The sequence below is a fragment of the Chroicocephalus ridibundus genome, chromosome 14, assembly GCF_963924245.1.
Source record: "Chroicocephalus ridibundus chromosome 14, bChrRid1.1, whole genome shotgun sequence".
In the NCBI taxonomy this organism is placed as follows: domain Eukaryota; kingdom Metazoa; phylum Chordata; class Aves; order Charadriiformes; family Laridae; genus Chroicocephalus; species Chroicocephalus ridibundus.
In genome coordinates this window covers 15,262,233-15,286,955 of record NC_086297.1, presented here as the reverse complement: position 1 = coordinate 15,286,955, position 24,723 = coordinate 15,262,233, and the positions used below count along the sequence as shown (strand labels likewise).

Here is a 24,723-nt window from a genome sequence, read left to right as displayed (position 1 = left end):
TCATTCCTCCTCTTCTATCTTCTTATGAAACTCCCGGCTCTTTGCTCGGAGCTTGTTGACCTGCGACTCTGCAATGTCAGCCCGCTCCTCGGCTTCCTCCAGCTCGTGCTGGATCTTGCGGAACTTGGAGAGGTTGAAATTGGAGAGCTCCTCCTGTGTGGGGAGAGGGAGTTGTGAAAACAACAGGCAGCATGTGTACAAAATTTAAATGCCACATCTGAGCAAGCAGGCAGATGTAAAACCAAGGTAAGAAGCTGCTCAGAGTGTTAAGTGTGCCAGAAGAGAAAACAAAATAGAATCATTGAATGGTTAGAGTTGGAATTGACCTTAAAGATCATCGAGTTCCAACCCCCCTGCCATGGGCAGGGACACCTTCCGCTAGACCAGGTTGCTCAAAGCCCCATCCAACCTGGCCTTGAACACCTCCAGGGATGGGGCATCCACAACTTCTCTGGGAGTGTCTAAAAGGCCATGGCCACATTACACACAGCATGGTCCAGGCAAAGTTCATGGCAGAGTCCTGAACAGACATAGTAACAGCTGCTTCTGACACCCAGAGTAGGATAGGAAGGAAGAAATTGAGGCGGGAAGTGAGGGTTAAAAAAACCCAAACAAATAGAGCTGGGGAAGTGGAGTTCCTCTCCAAACCAGCAAATGTTACTCTTACGTTCTCCATTGCCTTGTAGTAAACACATCAAAACAGTCAAGGTTTCCAAAAGCTGGACAGAGGAAGACACCAACACAGAACTCCATCTCCACCAGAAGGAAGTTTTGCTTCGGTCAGAGTGGTACTTACAGCCTCCTCAGCTTGCCTCTTGTAGGACTTCACTTTCATTTGCAGCTTGTCCACTAGATCTTGGAGCCTGAGAACATTCTTCCGGTCTTCCTCAGACTACAGAGAATGACAAGTAATAGAAACCCTTGTTTGTCTCTTTCTTTAAATTTCATGAACATGAAATAGAGGGAGTAGCATTCCTTATGAAGCATTGCTGTCCAGACGGACAGAAGTCAAAATTCTGTTGGCTGCATTGACTGAGGTATGGAAAGAAATCCCTCTGGAAGGCAAAGTGCCAATATTTTGACCTTCCTGGAAAAAGAATGTTCCAAGAAAAAGGACCCTCCTGCCGTACCTGGTAGGTCAGCTCCTTCACCCTCCTCTCATACTTGCGCACCCCCTTCACGGCTTCAGCGCTGCGCTTCTGCTCAGCATCAACCTCCCCTTCCAGCTCCCGCACCTGCAATGAGAAGCCCATCTTTGGAGCTTCCCTGGTATCTCTCCAAGGCACGTGCTCAATCATGCACAAATAAAAGCCCTACGCACTCTGGCCTCCAGCTTCTGGATTTGCTTCTTGCCTCCCTTCAGTGCCAACTGCTCAGCCTCATCCAGACGGTGCTGCAGGTCCTTCACCGTCTGGTCCAGGTTCTTCTTCATCCTCTCCAGGTGAGCGCTGGTGTCCTGCTCCTTCTTCAGCTCTTCTGCCATCATGGCTGCCTGATGAGAGCAAAGAGGCAAAGCCGTTTTTGGGGCTGGAGACATTCTCGGGGAGAATACATCCACCATCAGCAGCAGGGAAAGGATCTCCCGACTCACATCTGTGATGGCCTTCTTGGCCTTCTCTTCAGCATTGCGAGCTTCCTGGATCGTATCCTCCATTTCAGTCTGAATTTGGGCAATGTCTGTTTCCAGCTTCTTCTTGGTGTTGATCAAGCTGGTGTTCTGTTGAAAAGAAACAACATCACAAATTTGGTTTTGTTAGCTTGCAATATCATATCAAGAATACCATATAAATGTTTTTTCAGCATAAATTATGCCATCAGGTCACATCGGATTCTGCTCTAAAGGAGCTGCTGTAGTAGCTGTTAGATTCTTAGCTGTGATGTGCTTCAATGTTTCAAGAACCTCCTCCATAAAGTCTTTCCTCACAGTTTTTCAGTCATCAGAGAAAGAATTTAGACTTATAGAGAAAAAGACATAATCTTTTGCCATTTTTAATCTAGTGGCTGTAAAAGTCTTAAATGCTGCTATAGAATACTTATAATGAAATTATTAAATGATGTTAATGTATTAGTGTATTCCTGCTTTGTTAATGATCAACCTAAGTTAGACTTTACATGTAGTCTTAAACGTAAATGTGAAAGCTGTTGAACTCACTTAAGTTGTAGAGTTAGAACCTCACATATCTCTCTGAAAATATTACTTTTAAGATATCTGCACTGTAGCCTAGTGACATTTATATCAGATCTGCAGCTGAAAAGTCACTTTTAATATTTGTTATCCATACTATGAAAATTACAGTGCCTTTTACAAAATACTCTTACAGGTCAGCCAGTCTTCAGTTCTTTTATTTGTATGCAGAAGAAGTATAAATATTAAATATATTTAAACACTGACCTGTGTATGGAGGAGCTGCACACGCTCAATTGCATCCAGAAGCTCCTGCTCAGCCACTTTCCTGGAGCGCTCCGTCTGCTCCAGGGCTGCCCGTAGCTCCTCCACTTCAGCCTGCAGCAGGTTTGCTCTGCGCTCCACCATGGCCACCTGCTCCTTCAGGTCCTCCTGTGTCCTGAGAGCATCATCCAAGTGTAGCTGGGTATCCTGTAAAAGAGACAAGACACTCTGTGACATGTGTTTTTCCTATTTTGTAATTTCCTATTTTCACACCAATATAGAACCGATAGAACTGTAGAACAGGAAATATTTTAGCTGCATCAGAAAGCAGTCAGCATATGTTTACTTGTGCTATACCTTGAGCACTCCCTGTGTGTTTCTCAGGTTCTTTTGTGCCTCTGCTGCCACGCGGTTGGCATGGCTCAGCTGGATCTCCATTTCGTTCAGGTCTCCCTCCATCTTCTTCTTCAGCCGCAGGGCTTCATTCCTGCTCCTGATCTCGGCGTCCAGGGTGCTCTGCATGGACTCCACAATTCTGAGGTGGTTTCTCTTCATCTGGTCGATCTCCTCATCTTTCTCTGCTATCTTCCTGTCAATCTCAGACTTCACCTGGTTGAGCTCAAGCTGGAGGCGCAGGATCTTCCCCTCTTCGTGCTCTAGGGAAGCCTGCAAAACGTGTAAAGAACAGTTATTATATAAGTAAGAATGACAGTAACTTTACCTGAACTATTATCTTGAAGAATAGATACTTTTTGCGTCCAAAATCCCCTGCTTCCTGTGCCTGGAGTTTGTTCTCAATGCAAATAGTTTCATAAATTATTAAATTTCATAAGTTATTCTGAGGTTGCTAAATTGTGTTGCAAGTAAACAATTAAGAACTGAAGACTGCACCTCAGCTTCCTCCAGGGAGGCTTGGAGTTCAGATTTCTCCTGCTCAATCTGCTTCTTGACTTTCTCCAGCTCATGAATCGCCTTTCCGCCCTCGGCAATCTGCTCCGAGAGGTCGGAAATCTCCTCTGTGGGAGCAAAGACCAATGACATGGTCAGGCACAGAGCAGAATGGGAAGGGCCCTTTCACACCAAGGTGACAGGCATCTTTGCCAACCTGCAGGCACAGACCCATACGGAATGGCAGTAGCGGTGGCTAGGGAAAGAGCTCTGCCAGAGCCGAGGAACGGGGACTTACGCTGCAAGTTCTTGTTCTCACGCTTCAGCGTTTCCAGGTGGTCCAAGGACTCCTCATAGGCATTCTTCATCTTAAACAGCTCTGTGCTGAGAGAGCGAGACTCCTTCTGGGAGGCTTCCAGCTCAGCCTGCGTTTCCTCATACTTCTGCTTCCACTCTGCCAGGATCTGAAGAGAAACGGGGCGTGAGTATGGCTGTGGCAATCAGGAGGGGACGCTCTGCCCAGGAGCCCCAGGCCTGGAGCCCAAAACACCTTGTCAAAGTTCTTCTGCTTCTTATCCAGCGCTGCGCAGGCAGCATTCGATCGCTCCACGTCAATCATCAGGTCCTCCACTTCATTCTGCAGCCTCTGCTTTGTCTTTTCCAGGGAGGCACATTTGGCATTGACGGCTTCAACGTGTTCCTCGGCATCCTGCAGGCGCTGTGCCAGCTTCTTCCTGGAAGGCGGTAAGCGCAGCTCCAGGTGAGCAAGCAGATTGGAGCCTGTGGTGTGCAGCCAGTATGCTTTTCACAAGAGCACACTTAGCTACTTGGTAGTGTGTGATCCCCATTTACAGAGAGGTGTAGGACCTCTCCCAGCCAGACACTGTATTTCTATGTCTGAATCCTGGGCTACAGCAGTTCACTCTCTGCTATTCACTCTGCTCTTCACATTAGCATCTCTTGGCTCTTCTGCATCTGAAGAGCTTTGCTGCTTCTGCTTTTCCCCAACGCATACCTGCTCTTGGTTATATTTTCTCTCTTCCTGGCACCCCACCCCAAAGCAGAACATTGGCTTCTTCCTGACGGTACCACGGTGGTCTCCTCAAATTCCCATTCTTAGTCTCTGCCAGCCTTCCCCACATTCCTCACGTACTTGGCCTCCTCCAGCTCCTCCGTGCGCTGAATGGCGTCCGTCTCGTATTTGGTTCTCCACTGGGCCACTTCGCTGTTGGCCTTGGACAGGGCACGCTGCAGCTCCCCCTTGGCCTCCTGCTCCTCCTCATATTGTTCCCGCAGCAAGTCACAGTCGTGGCGAGCAGACTGCAAGGCGTGGGCCAGGGCGTTCTTGGCCTGGGGGAAAAATAGTACTGTGAAAATGAGTGGAAATATCCTGGGAGAGGTCCTTTGAAAAGACTGAAATGTTGATGGACACTGGATTGTTCTGCTTTGAGTGATGCAAGCTACTGAATGGGAACATAAGATCTCGAAATCTTCAAAAAAAATAATGGATAAACTGTAGGGAAGGGGGACCAAAGCTAATATGGGAAGACATTACCTCAGTGGTTATTTTTCTCCCTCTCATCTTGTTAATTCTGTGATTTCATACATTTATGATAAAGCCTTCTCACCTTTATCTCTTCCTCTAAGTGCCTCTTGAGTTCCTCAATCTGTTGAGTGAAAGCCTGCTTGCCTCTTGACAGCTGAGAAATTAGAGTATCTTTCTCCTCCACCTGGCGTGAATATTCACCTGGAAGAGTTTACAGATAGACTAGCCTTTTACTGCCTTTCGTGACAGTTTTGTAGACATTTGGGGCCGTAAAGCAGATGGAAGACCTTGCAGAACCTTATGATCCCATTTCATGCATTTCTCATTACAGAGGAGGATAAAATATGTTGGAAAGACCACAAGACCGTAAGGGTAATTTCTGCAGTAACACTCTGACATTATTCATTTACACATCAGACACGTGGATGTGTTACCTGATTCTGTCTGCAGGCGAGCTCTTTGAGCACTGAGGTCATTGATCATTCGCTGATGCTCTTCTTCTTTTGTCTTAATCTCACTTAGCTGATCTTCCAGTGTGCGACACATCTTTTCCAGACTTGCCTGTGTGCCAACATATGGAAAGGGAGGGATCAACTCTTCACACTCTTAATAACAGCAGGAGCAAAAGATGCATTGTATAGAATTCCACTGGGGCAGAAATACCTATAAGGTATTTGTGTACCTTGGCTTTGGAGACAGAGTCCATGTTACTGGCCAAGTCATCAATCTCCATCTTCAGCTCACTCTTCTCCTTCTCCAGCTTCTGCTTCACTCGCTGCAGGTTGTCAATCTGCTCCCCAAGCTCAGCTGTGCTGTCCGCGTGCTTCTTCCGCAGGGCGGCAGCCGTGGCCTCGTGCTGCAGCGTGGCCTCTTCGAGGTCACGACGCATCTTCTGAAACTCTGCCTCACGCTTCTTGTTCATCTCAATCTGAGCTGCGGTAGCTCCTCCTGCTTCTTCCAGGCGCTCACTGATCTCCTCGAGCTCCCTCGAGAGGTCAGCCCGATGCTTCTCTGCTTTTGCCCGAGAGGTTCGCTCTGCCTCAATTTCCTCCTCCAGTTCCTCAATACGCGCCTGGGGAACATTAGGCAGCCTTCACACCCATGCCCTCCTCCTTCCTCACCTGGGACCCAGTGGTGAAAGAGGGGAAGGAACAGAGACTTGCCTGCAGCTCCTTGATCTTCTTCTGCAATTGCATGCCCAGGGCTTGCTCATCCTCGATTTTGCTCTGGATCTGGCTGATTTCAAAGTCTTTCCTTTGGGCAAAGCAAACCATGTTAGAGCTCAAAGGAAGAAGACAAGTGCACCAGCCCAGCGCTCAGGTGCCCCACTGCCACACTTACTTCTTCAGTTTCTCATCCAGCTGCTGCTTATCATTTTCCAAATCCATTATGGATTCCTGGTTCAGCTTCAGGTCTCCTTCGAGTTTCCTCTTGGCTCTCTCAAGGTCCATGCGCAGTTTCTTCTCTTGCTCCAGGGACCCTTCCAGCTAAACACAACACCACCATCAGTGCTCTCTTCGCAGTGTCTGACTGTGCAACAGCTTTTCCTTCTCATATGCCTCTATACTTACATCGTCCACTTGCTGCTCCAGCTTGGTCTTGGCTTTGGTCAGCGTATTGACTTTGTCCTCTTCTGCCTGCAGGTCATCCAGTGTCTGCTGATGGGCCTCTTGGAGGGCTTTCTTCTCTTTTGTCAGCTTGGCGATGGTCTCGTCCAGGGTTGCCATCTCCTCTGTGAGGTTTTTCACCTTTGAGAAGGAGGGAGCAAGTATAAGTAAAGGAAGTAGATACAGAAGTCCTGTAGCAGCACAGTCCCTTTTCTGGAGCACGAGTGACAGGTTCTGCGTCATACCTTGTTTTCGGTGGCATGTTTTTCCTTCTCAACCTTGGCCAGTGTTAACTCAAGATCATCAATATCTTTCTTCAGCTCTGAGCATTCATCCTCCAGTTTCCTCTTCTTGGCTGTCAGCTCAGCATTAATTTCCTCCTCATCCTCAGCCCTTTCAGTCACTTCCTTAATTTTGGCTTCCAGCTGGATTTTGGTTTTGATGAGCTGGTCACATCTTTCCTCAGCATCAGCAAGAGCATCAGCTTCCTGTTAGAGAAACAGTTTTGTTTGCTAATCTCAAGTTTTAGCAAAAGCTGAGTACAAGAAGGGTATTTCCTGTTGAAAAAGAGAGAAGTGGAATTATTATTTTTTATTATCTCGTTGGAAAGAATTTTTGCACAGCCTGTTTTAAATCAGAGTAGGTTTTTATTGTATATAATTTTTTAACTCTCATCAATTGTTCTCTCTTGCTGTGTTTGTAGATGAAATGTCTAAAATTACTGTTTTTAATAAGGATTTTGATTATATTCCCTGAAAGTTAACAATTCAATCTAATTGTGCAAATGCCTTTTTGTTTTATTTCTGTAAAAGCTTTTCTTGGCAAGACTGACTTAGAATTCTTCTTTGTTCCACATAAATTGGTACATATTTCAGAAGCGATTGGTAGTTTCCTTTGAACCTGACTTTCTTTGAAGCTGTGCATGCTTAAAGACACAAGAGCATTGTGTAAGTGTTGCCAAACCTTTTGATCTTCCAAAGGAAATTGGAGACACAGATAGGTCTGAGTTTGGACGTGGAGTGTATTTAGGTTTTTGTGGAAGCACAGCTGCAGGAGGACAGGTGAGACACCACGGATCGTAAGAAACGACATAAGGCTCTTTTATTCAGTCAACCGATTAAAACCAGAGTAAGTAGTCAACTGAATTCCTCTCCAGGCTGTTAAATGTTTATACTAAGTCTTTTGTGACTGTAGTTGCGCCTTCTATTGTGAGCTTGCATGGAGAAACATACCTTTAGGCACAGAGGATTAAAAAGCATTCCCAAGTTAGAACCTTGTACTATAATGTTGATGCTGAGTGGCCTGCATTCTACCTTTAGCGATTCAGATTAAAACACCTTCTAAAGGCAATTTAGTGTGCAGTGTGTGAGTTCCATAGTACGAGGAAGGATTTAGACCTTACTTATTTTCCCCTAGAAGAAATATACTGATAATACTCACCGCCTGCACTTGGAGCTGCAGGTCATTTTTCTCCTGCAGCAAAGAAACCATTTTCTCCTCCAGCTCCTTCCTCTTTGCCTCAGACTTTGCAAGCTCTTCCTTGGTTTTCTCAAACTCCCCCTTCATGTTGGCCATCTCCTTCTCCGATTCTGCGCTCTTCAGCAAGGGCTTGATCTTGAAGAAGAGCTTCATCCAGGGCCAGTGCTTGACGTTCATGAAGGACCGAACATTGTACTGGATGCAGAAGATGGACTCCCTGAAGCATAATTCAAATGTACATGGAATATTTTTAACATGACAAGTGTCAACACTTTCCCCCAAGTACAGTGACGTTAACTGAAGATGAGGAATGTCTACCTCCTCTCCACCATTCTCTGGTACTCCACTCTCATCAGGAAGCCCCTGCACCTGGCCTGTGTGCGGGTGATGAGCTGTGCCAGCTTCTCATCCCTCATCTCCTCCAGGAGTCCCAGCAGCCCAGCTTTGAAGAACACCTTGAGAAAGGGAACGTTGCAGCACATCACACTCAGGTAGAGCAAAGCACAGGCACACAGGGCCTGACAGTGGGTCAAGGAGGGTTTGTACCTTGGTGTGACCAAATTTGTACTGGGTGTGGTCCACATCGATGGACCCAAGAAGCTTCTCAGAAGCCTTCTTGCTATCAATGAACTGTCCCTCTGGGATAGCACTGGCATTAAGCACCTTGTATCTGTGGAATGAGAGGAAATATGAATGAAGGCAATCTCAAGACATAAGGTGACATATGACTTCAAGTCAGAAGGCTATACTCTTTATTGAAATTAACAGCAGTCTTTGCCGCAGAATCAGGCTGAGGGAGTTGGAATTCCACCCCCTGTTTAGAGATATCGCTACAATGAAGTCCTAATCTGATAACAAAATTAAGGAAACTCTTACTCTCTTTAGGTGATCAGTTATAGATGAAGATGGGATACTGATCTCCAGCCATTTCAGCCCAATACCTCTTTCACTTAAACTATGCTGTAGAAAATTGCTAAAGAGGAACATTGCCACTATGTGTCTAGGAAGAAAACACTTTCCCCTGAAACTTGCAGCTGACACAATGGCCAAAGCACTGTATCTGAGTTTGTAATTTTTGCCTGAGAGCATGTTGTAGCCACAACCCAATCTGCATTTTTTAATCTTGTAAGCATAGGCTTGTGTAGCTCTATTGTGCTTCCGTATTCAGAGACACTGGCTAAGTTCAGCTTTTTGAAGATTAGCAGTCAGTGAGGACATCTGACTTATCTCTTAATTTCTTCAACAATTTCTCTTTTGCTAGCCATACATGTTTCCTTTGGTTATACATTCCAGCATTTTCCCCCTCTATCAGTTATAATCATATATTGTGGGCACTAAAAAATAACTGCAAATGTAAAAATACTTAAGATATACAACTTATCCAACAAAGACAGAATGGAGAGCAGAGAGGAGACGGACCTCTGTTTGAAGTCTGCATAGAGGATTCTGCTGGGGAATCCCTTCCTGCAAATCCTTATCCCTTCCAGCACGCCATTACAACGCAGCTGGTGTAACACCAGCTCATGCTCCATGGCACCTAAGCAAATAAGACAATTGTTTGGTACTTCAGGATAAAGCATAGAGAATAATGGCTGCATCACACTATGCAGCTTCTCTCTACTTGAGATTCTTACCAGGTGTTTTTGTTTCATTGGGGATGATGCAGCGCACAAAATGGGGGTGAGTGCTCCGTAGATTGGTCATCAGCTTGTTTAAGTTCTCCTGTGGGTTGATGAGCAAAGGTTTTTCATTAGCAAATGGTACCTCTGCAGTTATACTGTCAGATGTGAGAAAACTGCTTGAAAGCAACAATGGATTGTTTATTACCACCTATAGCCATCCTTATTTGAATTTTCTGTTGCCTTTCAGTCTTGAGCATGAGGGAAAGTCACAAAACTGTGTAATGAGTTTTCATGACACTGAGGGATACATCTACTCAGACAGGACACCTATGAAGAAGGGTGCGCAGAAGTTTGTGGCAAAAGGTATAATCTTCAGTGAACAATGATTTTTTTGCAATCACCAGTTTCTCACTCTATGGAGACACTGACTATTGATGTGAATAGAAACAAAACCAAAATAGGACAAAAGGGAAGAGAGGAAGGACCAAGTTTGCAGAAAAGCCTGTGAAAGAGGAGCTTAATGGCATTAGGTGCTACTTGTGAAGATGTATTTGACAAAGGTTGAGTAGGGGAAGGCAAGAAAGGCTCCTTGTTCAGTGAGAATGGGGGTTACAAGTTGTAGAGAAAAGGCATGAGTGTCAGGTTCTACAGAAAACCTTTCTAGAAGTGTTTTTAATAGCAAACCCATGAACTATCTCTGATTTTAGCAATCACTTTTACTAGCCATGTTCTAAGAGTTCTCAATTTAGCCCTGGTTTGGTACAGACAAATTTAGTCAGACAAATATTTCTTTCACAGTGTGAAAAGCTGTTCAGGATGCCAGTAGCCAGATGCCACAGGTGCTGAAACAAGAGCGTTTCCATCTGTTTTAAGCTGTGTTATCATGTGCAAATGCAGACTTGAGATTCCCTGAGGCAGGTAGCCAGATCGATCATTGCCCTCCCAAAGCAGAGGGAGAGGGGGAAGAGCCAGATCCTATCAACTGGTGTACTCATAAGTAAATGAAACTGTAGCCTGACCTAAGTACTTTTTCCAATATTTGAAGTTAGGCTGGATCAAGATGTATCTTCCTTAGCTGGCCTCAGCTGACTTGGAGTTAGCTCTTTTATGAATAACTGAAGAGATATTCTTGATGCAAAAAAATGTTAATAGATGCAGTAAAATGGTCTTATTGGATTTAGTATGAGGTTTCACAACTAAAAAAAAAAAAAAAAAGAGGAAAAAAATAGAGAGAATAACTTCTGTACTTACCCTGAAAAGAGCTGATACAGTCTGGAAAGAAGAGCCCTTCTTCTTGCCTCCCTTCTTGCCGCCACCACCACTACTCTCTGAAGAACACCAAAAAAGACAGTTTTACAACTTTGATTTGTAAAATTTTTCTCTGTGATACTGCAAGAAGCTTTTTCATATGTATCAGTCAGGCTAAGAAAGGAACCTAGGATGCAGTGGGAAACAGAGTCAACACTCAGTCTAAAGGAACACAGGAAAAAAGATGCGTGATAATCCAAGAGAGTATCATGGTTGAGTGGAATGCTTGAAATACATTAGATATTTTCCTTTATTAATAAATTCAAGCCATGGGAGACTCCACACAACACGTGATTACTTTAGGACACTCTAGCTGATACTCATGGCTCTGGTAGAGTCATTAAACAAAAATGAAAGTTCGGATTTCACAGAACTGACCTGCCTCTCCTCCAGCAGAAGCAAAGAGTAAGGCCAGTGTCTTCAGGGATGATTTTTGGTACAGCCCCACAACAGTTTCATTCAAGGGATCCTTGTTCTTGTCAAGCCAGCCAGAGATATTGTAGTCCACTGTGCCAGCATAGTGCACCAGGGAGAAGTGGGCCTCAGCCTTGCCTTTGGCAGGCTTGGGCTTCTGGAAGTTGTTGGACTTGCCCAGGTGCTGGTCGTAGAGCTTGTTCTTGAAAGAGGTGTCAGTTGCCTTGGGGAACATGCACTCCTCTTCCAGGATGGAGAAGATGCCCATGGGCTGGGAGAAGCAGAAGGAAGGAGGAAGAGTGAAAAGGTAGAAAGAATCACAAAGAAATAAAGAAATATTGTCCCCTAAGTGGGACAATATTAGAGGTCTCACAGATTGTTCTTCCGCTCAGCAGAACAAACTAAAAAATGCTCTGAATTTATGTATTTATGATATCATGTTTACCCTTTCAAGCTACATTTATAAATATATATAAAAAAATAATGCATTTCTGAAAATATTAGACATTGTGAGTTACACAAATACCTTCTCAATGAGCTCAATGCAGGCAGCCAAGTCCATCCCAAAGTCAATGAACTCCCATTCAATTCCTTCCTTCTTGTACTCCTCCTGCTCCAGTACGAACATGTGGTGGTTGAAGAACTGTTGCAGTTTCTCGTTGGTGAAGTTGATGCACAGCTGCTCCAGGCTGTTGAACTGCACAATTACAAATAGAGATTACTATTAATGTAAATTTAGAAATCTAGGGATAAAGAACAGTACTGGCTTTTTGTACCACATTACAGAAGGATCTGTGAGTGTTCCTTCATTGCTCAGCCAAGAGTTTAGAACTTCTCTCAATTTAGCTTGTGTCATCTTGTGTCAAACTTTATCCGTATGTTTATGACCCCTCAAAGGTTAGGCCACTTTAATCTTTCATAATTTTCAGTTTTGATATCTACTAGCTCGACTAATTCAGTTATGTGAGCGGTCACAGCGCAGTAATTTATGCAACATTTCCAACTGCTGATTTCAAAGCATGCCACAAGCCTTCTGATCACAAATTGTGTCTATGGAAGTGGTGTCCCTGCATTATGTACCAAATGCCATGTTAGTCTACTGTTTGTAATCAGTCAAAAAATGGCATTTATAGATTTCCATTGGTATATATGCAACACAAAAGTCTATTCCCAGTTAAAAACCTGTGGGAATCATGATGCTTTAAATGCAATCTGAAAGATCAAACCATTTCTGACAAAAAAAAAAGAAAAAGACATCATTCTTTCTTAATTACTTTGGCATACAATAGGTTTACTTCCAAAAGCCTGGTAATAAAACACTGTTCTTACATCAAAGATCTCAAAGCCAGCAATGTCCAGGACACCAATGAAGTACTGTCTGGGCTGCTTGGTATCCAGCTGTTGGTTGATTCGAATAACCATCCACAGGAACATCTTCTCAAACACAGCCTTTGCCAGGGCACCTACTGAATTGTACACCTAAAATAAAAAACAGAAGGCTTGTAGTTATCATGCAAGGCAAAAGAGGAAGTCCAGAGGCTTTGTCAACAAAATAGGGATTTTTGTTACCTGCTGTACAGTTTGACCCTTGGTCACATATTCATTCCCAACCTTGACTCGTGGGTAGCAGAGGGCCTTGAGCAGGTCAGCTGAGTTCAGACCCATCAGGTAGGCAGCCTTGTCAGCCACTAAAGACCAGAAAAACCAGTTGTTAAGGTACCAGCAGGCATTAATATTACTTTAAAACAAGTATTAAAAGACAATTCTAGTAAAGGTAAATAGATTAATTAAGATAGACAAGTAATGTGTTTATAGCTCGTCATAAGCAATGTACCCTAGTAATTATGGAACATATATGTTAGCTATTTTTTCTTCACCTATTCCTAGTTTACTTTGAAATTTGAATGAAAAATCAATTTAGAGACATTTAGGTAGGCAGACTTTTTAATACTAAATGCTGAAAAAGAAGAAGGAAAGCAAAAGCCTGGGATGAGGATCAGGTTGCAGACAATCACAGATCATTTCAGAAGCAAATACAGTGTAATTTCTTTCAGTGACTACTGGAAAAGTAACTTTAAAGATGTAATACTCAAGAGAGCACAATGCATAAGTGTCAATTATGCCTCTACAAATCTACAGCTAAACATATGCAACGAAGGGTTATTTTTAGAAGTGCATCCTCAAGCAACAACTTTGGCATTTTACTTTTTGCTATGGCTTTTACTATTGAATTCAAACTCTGCCAGCAGGCACAGTATGTAAAATGATTTGTCCAAGAATGTTTATATAATTCATATGAAATCATGATTAAAAAGTACAGCAGACTTCAGCATTAATGTTGGACATGATCTAAGAGTCTGAAATTGTGATGAGAGATATTTAGACTAGAAATTGGGGGAAAATGTCCAATGAGTAAGGATAGTGAAGTACTAGAACAGATTGCATATTTTCCTCAATTTTTTCAAAAGCAGATAAAGAAAGGAAGACTGCACAATAAATCCAGTCCAAGGAGATGGAGAAGATGAACGGCCACAGTGCTCTGCCAGCTTTCTGAGCAAATAAAACTTGCAAAACAAAAGACGACTTTACCACACAGATAGTTGTTCACAGTTCAGAGTAATCCTCAGAAGAGGATTACAGTGTCTGTGAAACAGAACTGATTTCAGTGGAATCAGTGTTACATACACTGCTCCAAAAGTTTCCAAGATTTCGTCAGCAAAATACTATGACTTTAGAAAGTTACAGCTATTATTTGTGGCCTATTCTACTGTTACTGTTCATCATCATCAGATTCATTGCTGTTGTATTCCTTGTAGCCATTTTGATTTATGTCTTAACTTTCCTAAAAAAATCACAAACCGCAAAAGCAAAAACTCCCTTATGTTTATGATATACGCAGATAACTCTGGTTTCATGGAAATACTTCCATGAACTTTGAAAGGAACGCGCCTTTGAACAATTCTAGGCAAAGCAAATGCAATAGACATATCTCGGATGTCTATTTTGCAAACAAAAGTCCTGGAGACATGCTGATGCTCTACAGAAAATGTAGACCATATGAGGCACAGCTGCAGTATTAACTAATGCTCCTCTTGACACCCCCCGCCAGTGTAAAATGAAGTAGCACAATGCTCTCAGTTCAGGCATTGTGAGTTGTCTCCAGAATACGAGCTTTGAAGCAGAGCAGCTTCAGGATTCTGGCTTCCTGCCACCCAGAAGAAATACTATTAGGAGGTGACTACAGCTGATGATAAATGATAGTGGCTACCAGGGCACATAAACTATGGTCAGCGAGCAGAGCGGCTCCCGGTTCTGTGCCAGGTCTGGGAAGCTGCCATTCAGCACAGCAGTAGAGTGTGCTTTTCTGGAAGCGAGCTTTAGGATTGACTGCCCTTGTACTTTGCATAGCTCCAAATCATCTGCATCTTCCACCGAGTTGCGTTCTTCCAGCAAAGTCCTCTGGTTAGGACACATGTCTATTGTACAACACTAGCACCTGGGGAAACGCGCAGGCGGAGTCAATGATTCTGACCCCAAACTACTGCCTGTATTAGTGAGTGTTCCGGTATGTACTGTGCTCCGGTATACATCATGCCGGTACCTTCTGTGCCATCTGGCTCTGCCTGCTCCTCACGCTGCTTCTGCTTAAACTTCAGGTTGCCATAGTGCATGACAGCCCCCGTCAGCTTGTAAATGGCTGTTTTCTCATCGGGAGTGAAGCCCAGGATGTCAATGGCACTCTAACAAAAGCATCATTAGAGTAAGTATCGTGATTGGTAAAGGTGAGAGTCCGCCTAGGAAAACTTCTGCACGTTACTTACGTCCGTTGCCATCAGCTCTTCCTGGTCGTTAATGCTGGGAACCGTGATCTCACCTTGACTCACGTACTGGTAATCATACGGGTTGGTGGTGATCAGTAACATCTCTGAAAAGAAGAATAAAACATGTCGGATCAAAGTAAATGGCACGTCAAGGCACTAAATGCTGCTCCGTGACCTTTGTCAGGAGAAGTTAGTGCTCTTTCCTACCAATCAGCTCTGGCTTCTTGTTGGACATGATCTGGTAGAATATGTGGTAGCTTCTTTCTGCCTTGAGTTGGAAAGTGACTCTGGACTTCTCCAGCAGATCTGGCAAAGACGGTAGGACAGAGTTAGTGCAAGAAAATTGAGGCAGGCTGGGAGGAAAAGGCTCAGGCCAGGAGAGTCACTTACATGTTTCAATGTCAGCAGAAGCCAGTTTTCCCGTGGCACCAAAATGGATTCTGATGAATTTACCCTGAAAGAAGCAGACAAGTCAACATAGATTAAGTTTACCAATCCTGACTGCAAGAATATTTGAGTCGGTGTGTTGATAAGAAAGAAGTAATTTTTCCCCAGGCAACAACTTACAAAGCGTGAGGAGTTGTCGTTCCTCACTGTCTTGGCATTGCCAAAAGCCTCCAGCAATGGGTTGGCACTGATGATTTGATCCTCAAGTGTCCCCTAAAGCAGGAAACTTCTTGTCACGATATAGCTCATAAATAAAGCTGACAGTTGCAGGTTCCTACCTTTGGGACCTCACCTGCATTTTGCCTGTTGGCTGCTGCTCTTCTTTCTTCTTATCCCCGCTCGCTGCAATTGTTGCAAAGTACTGGATGACACGCTTTGTGTTCACAGTCTTCCCCGCACCGGATTCTCCGCTGTCAAACCAGAGAGAGAAGCAGAGAGCGTGCGGTCAGCAGGAGGTCCCCTGGCACTGGGCAACCCTGCAGGGACCCGAGCAGGGATGTACATACGTGATCAGGATCGACTGGTTCTCGCGATCTGTGAAAGAGGCAGAATGAAACAGACTTTTAAATGAGAACACACAAAACTTGAAAATTAATACAGTAAATGTAAGTTTTGACAAGAAAATAATTCTTTTTTTTCCCTTTGTTTACTCCTACTAAATTTTTCAGTTTTAATTCCTTGCAAAGAAATTTGCACAACATTCTTACCTCTAAACATAACCAGAACACACTTGCATCTAGAAAGATCATAGAATCATAGAACTGTCTAGGCTGGAAGGGACTTTTCAGATCATTGAGTCCAACCATCAATTTAACACTGCCAAAAACACCAATAAACTATATCCCTCAGCAACAAATCTACTCATCTTTTAAATACCTCCTGGGATGGCGATTGCATCACTTCCTCAGGCAGCCTGTTGTAAAGCTTGACAACCCTTTCGGTGAAGAAATTTTTCCTAATATCCACACTAAATCTCCCCTGGCTCAACTTGATGCCATTTCCTCTTGTCCTATTGTTTGTTACTTGGGAGAAGAGACTTGACTCCCACCTCATTATAACCTCCTTTCAAGTAGTTGTAGAGACCGAGAAGGTCTACCCTCAGGCCCCTTTTCTCCAGGCTGAACACTCCCAGCTCCCTCAGACACTCCTCACAAGACTTGTGCTCCAGACCCCTCACCATTTTCATTTCCTTTCTGTGGACCTGCTCCAGCACCTCACTGTCTTTTTTGTGGTGAGGGACCCCACAGCCTTCGAGGTGGGGCCTCACCAGTGCTGAGTACAGGGGGATGATCACTTTCCTAGTCCTACTCACCACACTGGTCCTGACACAGGCCAGGATGCTGTTGGCTTTCTTGGCCACCTGGGCACAGTGCTGGCTCATATTCAGCTGACTGTCACCCAACATCCCCAGGTTCTTTTCCTCCAGGCATCTTTCCAGACACTACTATGGATGTAGATTTGATGGGTGGACTGTTAAATGGATAGGGAATTGACTGGATAAGCACATCTAAAGAGTTATAGTCAAAGGCTCAAAGTTCAAATGGTTACTGAGTGGTGCCCCTCAAGTGTTTGTTCTGTGACCAATACTACTTAATGCTTCCATTAATGACATACACAGTGGGACTCAGTGCACCCTCAGGAAGTTTTCAGATGACTGAGGTGGTGCAGTTGATAATATGAATGGGAAAGAATGCCATCCAGAGGGACCTTGACAAGCTTCAGAAGTGGGCCTATGTGAACATCATGAAGTTCAACAAATCCAAGTGCAAATTTCTGCATTCAGGTTAGGGAAATCGTCAATATCAGTCCATACTGGGGAATGACTAGCTTGAGAGCAGTTCTGCAGAGAAGGACTTGGGGGTATGGGTGGATGTAAAATTGGATACGAACTGGCCATGAGCATTTGCAGGCCAGAAAGCCACTCAGATCTTGGGCTACATGAGAAGCCGCCTACTCCACTCTTGTGAGACTCCAGCTGTAATACTCCATCCAACTCTTGGGTCTCCAGTGCAAGAAAGAAATGGACCTGTTAGAGTGGACCCTGAAAATGATCAGAGGGCTGGAGCACGTCTCCTGTGAAGAAAGGCTGAGAGAGTTAGGGTTGTTCAGCCTTTCAATATATAAAGACGGCTTATAAGAAAGGCAGAGGAAGACTTTTTACCAGTGCCTGTAGAGACAGGACAAGGGGCAATGGCTTCTAACTGCAAGAGTTTAGAATGAACATAAGGAAGAAATATTTTACGATGAGGGCAGTAAGACACAGGAACAGGTTGCCCAGAGAAGCTGTGGATGCCCCATCACTGGAAGTGCTTTAGGTTAGATTGGACAGAGTTTCTAGCAACCTAACCTAGTGGAAGATGTCCCTCCCAATGCCTTCCCAAAGGGAAGGACTAGATGATTTTTAAAGATCATTTACACCATAAACTGTTCTATGATTCTATAACGCTTTTCCAAGAACACTGTCTGGAATCACTCTGAGGGCCACTCACCAGTCAGCATGAACTGATAGGCGTTGTCAGAGATGGAGAAGATGTGTGGAGGGGCCTCCTGGCGCTTCTTGCCTCGGTAGGCCAACACCACCTCCGGGTTGTACACCGGCAGCCACTTGTAGGGGTTGACAGTGACGCAGAAGAGACCCGAGTAGGTCTGCGAGGAAGGGAGACGGCACGTTGGCCTCCACTTAGCCTGGCAGAGCGGTTCCTCCTAGCTACCCAAAGGCAGAGTGCTGCTGGTACTTACGTAGATCATCCAGGCTGCATAACGCTCTTTGAGGTTGTACAGCACAGCGGGTTCGTGGAGGTGGGTCATCATGGCCATGTCCTCGATTTTATCATACTTGGGAGGGTTCATGGAGAAGATTTGATCGTCCTTCACGGTCAGAGTCTGTCAGAGGAAGAAGGAGATGCGTGACTGTCAGCTAAGAGTTGAGACTGGGAATTACATACAGTTTTTAAGCCTTGAATTTTCCTCACCTCTCCTGCTTCAGTCTTGACGGTGACCTTCCCTGATTCTTTGCTCTGGATTGTGCTTTTCACATAGGATTCCTTTGCATGCACCACAAAGACTGAAGTCTTGGCATCAAATGGCTTGTTCTGGGCCTCAATTCTTTCCTTTTCTGACTTTCGGAGGTAGGGAGCTGCCTCCCCAAAGATGGCCATCTCAGAGTCTGACGACATGGCTGCAATTTATTGAGTGCAGCACGGCACGGGGCTGAAGTGGAGAGACATACTACAGTGTTGAGTGAAGGAATTAATGGCTTTGTACCACTTACCTGATTCTCTGCAGTGTTCTGCTCTGACTATTCCTATGGTGTTCCTATTGGTCTTACCTGCTTTTCACCCTAGATATCCTTTAATTTACAGATATCCTTTAATTTATTTACATCCTAAAGAAGGCAGGTGTCTTTGATTTAGATTATTTTAACTTTCTCTCCCTTATTCATGTTTACATGTTCAGTTCTTTGGATCTAGTAGTGTTTCGGTAAGCTATACAGAAAAATTGGATTGATTGGCACAACATAAAAATTTTCTATATGAAGCAGCAGAGACACCAAAGGAAGTCATCTAATGGGAATTATGAAAGCCCACTTATATCCTTTCTCTCTTGCGCGTTTTAGATGATGTATTTTGTATCAACTATAGAAATGGAACAGCGTAAGAAAAAAGGTGTGCAATAAGCAGAAGCACAAGTGTGAATTGTCTATGCAAAGCTTTTTCCTCAGTTAGAAATCAGAGTTTTAGCTTCTCCAGTTGTTCTGCCTTTTCTACTTCAAGATAATCTCTTTAAGATTAACTTGTACCAAAAGAGAAAAACTTCTCAATAAAAAAAACTGAGAAGGATTTGACAAAATCTTAACTACATATGTGCTGTTCATTCATCTTGCCTTTCCTGGATTTCTATTTACAGGCAATCTCCTGTGTGGTAAGAGGTCAACTGTTTCCCAGTAGGTACCAAACAAATGTGTCCAATCCAGTTATGCCAGGAAATTTGCTGGTTTAGACAGCACAGCTCAGGTAGAATTACACTGCATCAGTATGCACAGATGTAAAGGGATATGGGAAGCGTCCAAACAGCTGCATAAAAAAACCGTCTATTGCTATGGAGCAGCTCTTACCTCTTGTGATACCAGCTGTCTCTCACGTTGAAAGCTGATCAATACTGAAAAACAGAAATGACAACTTCCTTCTTATTTTTGCACGGAATCCCAAGGATAAGCCACAGAGCAACAATATGTTGGTGATTTGAAAGCAGAAAGAAAATCTCTATTGGTACAGTCCTTTAAAGAAAGCAGTTCTGCAGGCAGCAGGAATGCAGTGGGATTCTGCCAGCATGCAGCCCTCCATACTCTTACCTTGAAGCTCTCTGTGGAGACAGAACAGACTTGTCCTACCAGCACTTTTATAGATTCTGGTCTGCATATACAACTCCCTCCTCCTCTCTCTTAGGTCAAAAAATTTTTGGCAAAGCATTATTTGGCAAACTTGACTGAGTGCATGATTCCCATTCGTGCTCGTGGATATATTTAGAAATATTTGAAGTCTTATTAGCTATGTGAATAAATCTCCTATAAATATTTTGACTAGGAATCTGAAAGGAGGAAGTGCTGTCCAGCAAATAGAGCAGGACACCAGGACTTGGAATTGTTGGCCTCTCTTTTCCTGACTCCTGAATTACTGTTTGACATATAAGATTTGTCTGTCTCAGGACTCAGCAGTAGTGAGAAGGATTACTATTACAAAGCTTTAGGGAGATTCTATTCTGAAATATTATGTAAATAAAGAATAAGAACAATCTAGTATGGTCTAATTCCAAAAATGTGGACAACCATATAATGTTGTGTTGCTGCACCTACTTACCACTCCGTAGTTCTTTACTGGCTACTTTCAAAAGGCAAGAAAAGACTGTTTATCCCCCTTGATTCATACATTTATTTACATCTTTTACCTTCTTCTGAAGTATTGCCTGTTGTATACAATTTGAAATTGGATTTTAAAGGTATTTTGCTTTTCTGCATATCTACTGGTGCTGGTTTGCTCAGACATATGTCTAGCAGAAGCTTCAGTAGGGTCAGATTAGCAGTGATTACTGGTATTTTGTGTCCTTCATGTTTTAAGGTTTATTGGCAGTTTTAAATTGCTGATTTGCTGCTTATTGTAGAGACCTTGGAGAGTGGCTATAGTTATCAAATCCGAGAATGGGGTTTAGATCACAAACACACCTCTTCCAGCCTTCCCAAGCATGAACATAAACTCTACAGAAATTTAGAGAACTCTTGGGAGGCTCTAGGTCTTGACACGTCTAACCTGTGGATGTAGACACAACTTCCCACCCCAACACCCCACCCCAAAACCCAGCAATCCAGTGCAAATCCTAGGTACTCTAAATAGATCTATTCTGCCAGAAGCCTCATTCAACATAAAGTTTTAACAAAAAGTAACCTAAACCTCATCCTAAGAATACAAATCTAGATCAAGAAGGAAATTTTTTCTTCATCTTAAAATAGCTTGTAATTTCCAAAAAAGACCAACCAAACAAAGAATCATTAGTTTATGCAAAATTCACAAAGGTTTCAGATACTGTTTACATAGATGAAGAAGAACACTTGACTTGTTCCTACACATCAATGACAATGCATTGTGTCTTAAGACAGGCACGTTGTTTATCTATGTACAAATAAGTTTAGATGTGCAGATACCTTTTAAACAAACCATGATAGTTCTCAGTGACAATGAAAGTTAGCTAGATCTGGAAAGACATGCATTAAGTAACTGGAAAAAGAAGCCACTCACATGACTTTTAGCAATTCACAGGGATTTTTAGGCACATGGCCACTTTAGAGAATGTGGTGTGGGCATATCCTCTGGTACTACAGATGTGCATCAGACAGTAAAAAAATTATATCCTATCTTATGGGAATGGTGTAGGAGGAAAAGACACAAGTATAATAGTCTAGCTGCTCTATATAGTAAAAGTTTGAGATTCATGAGGTGTCTAGGAATACTTTCTGCATCCTTCAGAGCTGTCATTTCCTTTGCAAAGAGTTAAGAATGGTGTGCTATTTGAAGTTCTTCCATGGATTTGGGATGAGGTGCTGTGATTCCGTACCATATTCTGAAGGCTCATGCTCTCCCTCAAATTGCTGGGAAGTGAATCACTGTAAGAAGGGTCAGAGAGGATGACCTTCTCAACTCACTGCTTTAAAGAACTTTTGTACGTTTCTGACACTGCATGTACAACTGAAACATATGAGATCAAGTGCTCTCTTATGAGGCTGCCAATGGCTTTCTGAATATTAAATGCAGAGATTTTATAGCTTCTGTTTGAAAAATAATATTGAGAACTTGTAGAAATGTCATTGAAGAAAATGGAAAGTCTTATTCACCCTCTAGCATGCAAAACAGGATAAAGGGAGAGAAAGAAAGGATAGATTTTTCCCTATTTTTCTTATACATTATGTAACTGTTTAACAAGGAACAGACTTGACTGTTCTTTATATGACACATGAAATTAACTCCAAGTTATATCTGTATTTTTTTGATAAATTTGTCTCTGACTGCTGACATAGTAACTTCCAAGTTGTGCAGGAACTGAAAGCTTAGCAGCTGAAATCCATATAGCTGTAAGAAATCTCTCACACTTTTACTTCTGATTAAGGGTCTCTGTGACCCTGGCAATATCCACTTTTACAGTCATTACTGTGTTTATATGTCTAGTATTAGCTGCAAAATTATTCCTTCTTTGGTTTTCTACATGTTAATTAAAGAGGGTGACTTGGATTCCAGGACACTGATTGAAAGATCACACTTGCAGTAAATCATCGTCTCTGTCAGTTTGACATGTTGTATTTTGTTTCACGTTCTAGGGTAATGGAAATCATCTGGGAAGGCAATAGATTTAAGAGGGAATGACAGATGGCTTTTTTTCTGTTCCCTGTGTCTTTTAACTTCCCTTGCTAGAAACCTGGTAATAAAGGACCACCTTCTACAATGCATGGCTTTCATCTGCTTAATTCAGGAAATCGCACATCACACATATTCTCCCTGCAGTGAGTACACCATCAGGTCCCGAATCCATCTTGGGGCACTGTGGCTCCAGAGTTTTTGTGGATTGCCTTACCTCTCAACCTAGCTTAGAAAAGTGAGAATGGGGAGACTCTAACCAGTCTGTAAAGAGATTCTATCCATTACCTGTCTGGTAAGAGGACTTGTCAAGGAAGAGCATTTCTCCTCACTTTGCTATATAAGAGATGAGGGGCTCCTCTTACCCCTATCCTGATCCTCAGCCTGCTGAGGGGATAAAAAACAATAAGTGATCTGTTCCTTTTTTGCACAGGATGATTTGGCCTAAGGGTCCCCATTCTATATGCTGAATGAGACTGATTCTGTTTGGGGTGTTAACATCAGGTCAGAACACAGCAAAGGAAAACAATCACAGAAGGCACCTGGTCTTCAATATCAAATTTCCTGTTCCTGAAGAGACTCTTAAAGAAGCAAGGCTATGGTCAGATAAGGCTTTCCTAAACAAGGTCACTATCCTACACTCAGCACTTTCTGGGTCTAAAACAGTTGGTAGAATGTAAAGGCACAAGTATCAAAAGTCAGTTTGGGAGCTTTTCAAGCTCAAGCGTCTTCTTTATTCTGGTGATGCATTGAAGTTTTTTCCCACATCCAATAACATAACGGTGCAATAGGAAATGAACAAATGTTATGGCAATAGTAGAAAACATCATAATGGAAGTATCTGCAGAATCTAAGTCAAAGCTGGCCGGATCCATAATACACCTCAAATTTGGGATTTTATTGCTTGCAGTAATCAGTAATCTTCAATGTCTAGAAAAGAAAAAAAAACCAGCAAGATATTATTACAAAAAAGTGACAATTTAATGTTCTGTGAATTTTCAGAATAATTTTTCGTGTTTGTGATGTTCTCGTGATGCTGTTAATCTCAAGACTTTTTACAGAATTTGTTAAACTGGGATGGTATAGTGTCAACTTGCACTTCAGCCACTTCCTGTTGTTTTCAGGTTTTGGAAAAGATTGCATTAACATTTTTCACTTGTGGATGGAAAAAAGATTCATAAATACAAAGGAGTGATGGTTCTTCTTCTCCTGTGATTGATTGTAGAGGTGGACTTAATGCTACTGGCAAAGTCATTGATCTCAATCTTCCACTCACCTTTCTCTTTTGCCAGTTTCTGCATATTGCTTTGCAGCGTTTTGCTCCCCAAATTAATTTATCTGCAGAAGAAAAAGAATAATAACTTCATAGAACCACAGAAGTGTTGGTGATAAAAGACCTCTGTAGGTCCCTAGTTATGTTTTCAAGTCATGAAAACATCCCACCTCTCTCAAAAATCCGTTGCTGTGGTGCACTATCCTCTCACTGAAAAATAACGTCCAGGCTGAACCTTCCAAGCCACTACTTGTGTTTTATCATCTGACAACATTACCAAGAACAGTTTATATTCATCACTTTTTTGATGGCACGTCAAGTAGTTATAGGCTGCTATACCACTCCCCAGCTTCTTTGCCAGACTAAAACCCTTGTATGTTGTGTGTGCTGACCAACTTGATAGCCTACCACTGCACTCTCCAGTTTCTCCACATCCCTCTGTCACGGGCGAAGTGAATAACTTCACTTGTAAGAGAGTAGTTAAACATTTATTAACATAAAACAGTGATTTAACAAAGTTAGTAGTGAATGCGACAGTGTTTTACGAGATTCAATGCCAGGGCACACCTGATTATTTACTGCATAGAGGCCAGGGTCAGACAAGCTCTCAGGGAGACCCTCCCGTTGAGTCACGAGGTTCGGAAAGGACCCCCTTGCTTTCTAAACTCCTTCTCAGAGAGCAGTCTAGGTGCAGCTGGATCCAATTCTAGTCCCAGACTTGGTCAACGGTTTATGTCTAAAGGATTATATATGTGCAATCAATCCTTAGATCACTTAGGTAAGATTTCAAAGTTTAGCATGCTATTAGTCACTTACTGAGAATCTGTTGCGGCAAGGAATCTCTCAGCCTCGAGGAGAAGAACCTTAAGTGAGCGTCCCCACTCAAGAGGAGACCCTGTCGTGCAGCCTGCTGCCGTGCAGGAGAGCTCAAAGGGCTCTTGGGCTGTCCACTATTTATGGAGTAAGATAATTGACCTATAGCCATGTTCTCATGGGAACAAGATACCTAGGTTCCCACTCCAGACAGTGT

The 24,723-nt window shown here is 43.1% G+C and overlaps 1 protein-coding gene across 9 annotated transcripts; it reads right to left on the bottom strand.

Moving 5' to 3' along the window:
• Window positions 1-23,198, bottom strand: LOC134523337 (myosin-1B-like). 9 transcript variants are annotated; one of them, XM_063352174.1, is made up of 39 exons: window positions 23,187-23,198; window positions 18,494-18,679; window positions 18,261-18,404; window positions 18,011-18,167; window positions 16,028-16,055; window positions 15,814-15,931; window positions 15,642-15,734; window positions 15,465-15,528; window positions 15,282-15,380; window positions 15,075-15,178; window positions 14,855-14,993; window positions 12,823-12,941; window positions 12,583-12,732; window positions 11,780-11,950; window positions 11,214-11,524; window positions 10,783-10,852; window positions 9,544-9,631; window positions 9,329-9,446; window positions 8,456-8,579; window positions 8,228-8,364; window positions 7,871-8,126; window positions 6,676-6,918; window positions 6,395-6,571; window positions 6,165-6,310; window positions 5,987-6,077; window positions 5,506-5,895; window positions 5,258-5,384; window positions 4,906-5,024; window positions 4,431-4,627; window positions 3,828-4,011; window positions 3,576-3,741; window positions 3,281-3,405; window positions 2,747-3,055; window positions 2,393-2,596; window positions 1,592-1,717; window positions 1,322-1,492; window positions 1,131-1,235; window positions 797-892; window positions 1-153 (listed from the first exon to the last, which is right to left on the bottom strand). In XM_063352174.1, exons 1-39 carry the CDS (start codon window positions 23,196-23,198, stop codon window positions 1-3), a joined length of 5,817 nt encoding a protein of 1,938 aa, XP_063208244.1. The 9 variants fall into 9 exon arrangements, with proteins under 9 accessions (XP_063208244.1, XP_063208242.1, XP_063208238.1 ...); XM_063352172.1 differs by lacking the exon at window positions 23,187-23,198 and adding an exon at window positions 11,146-11,152 and having other exon boundaries at window positions 10,783-10,855; window positions 11,218-11,524; window positions 18,494-18,697; XM_063352168.1 differs by lacking the exon at window positions 23,187-23,198 and having other exon boundaries at window positions 10,783-10,855; window positions 18,494-18,697.
• Between the last annotated feature and the right edge of the window lie 1,525 nt (window positions 23,199-24,723).

What these genes read in the sequence shown, in the direction of transcription:
- LOC134523337 (XM_063352166.1), bottom strand. Translation starts at nt 18,697, where the DNA reads ATGTCGTCAGACTCTGAGATGGCCATCTTTGGGGAGGCAGCTCCCTAC. An exon ending in TCAAGACTGAAGCAGGAGAG is followed by an intron (nt 18,405 to 18,493) that starts GTGAGGAAAATT and finishes TTCCTCTGACAG; the next exon opens with ACTCTGACCGTGAAGGACGA. An exon ending in CAATGAAACAAAAACACCTG is followed by an intron (nt 9,447 to 9,543) that starts GTAAGAATCTCA and finishes TTATTTGCTTAG; the next exon opens with GTGCCATGGAGCATGAGCTG.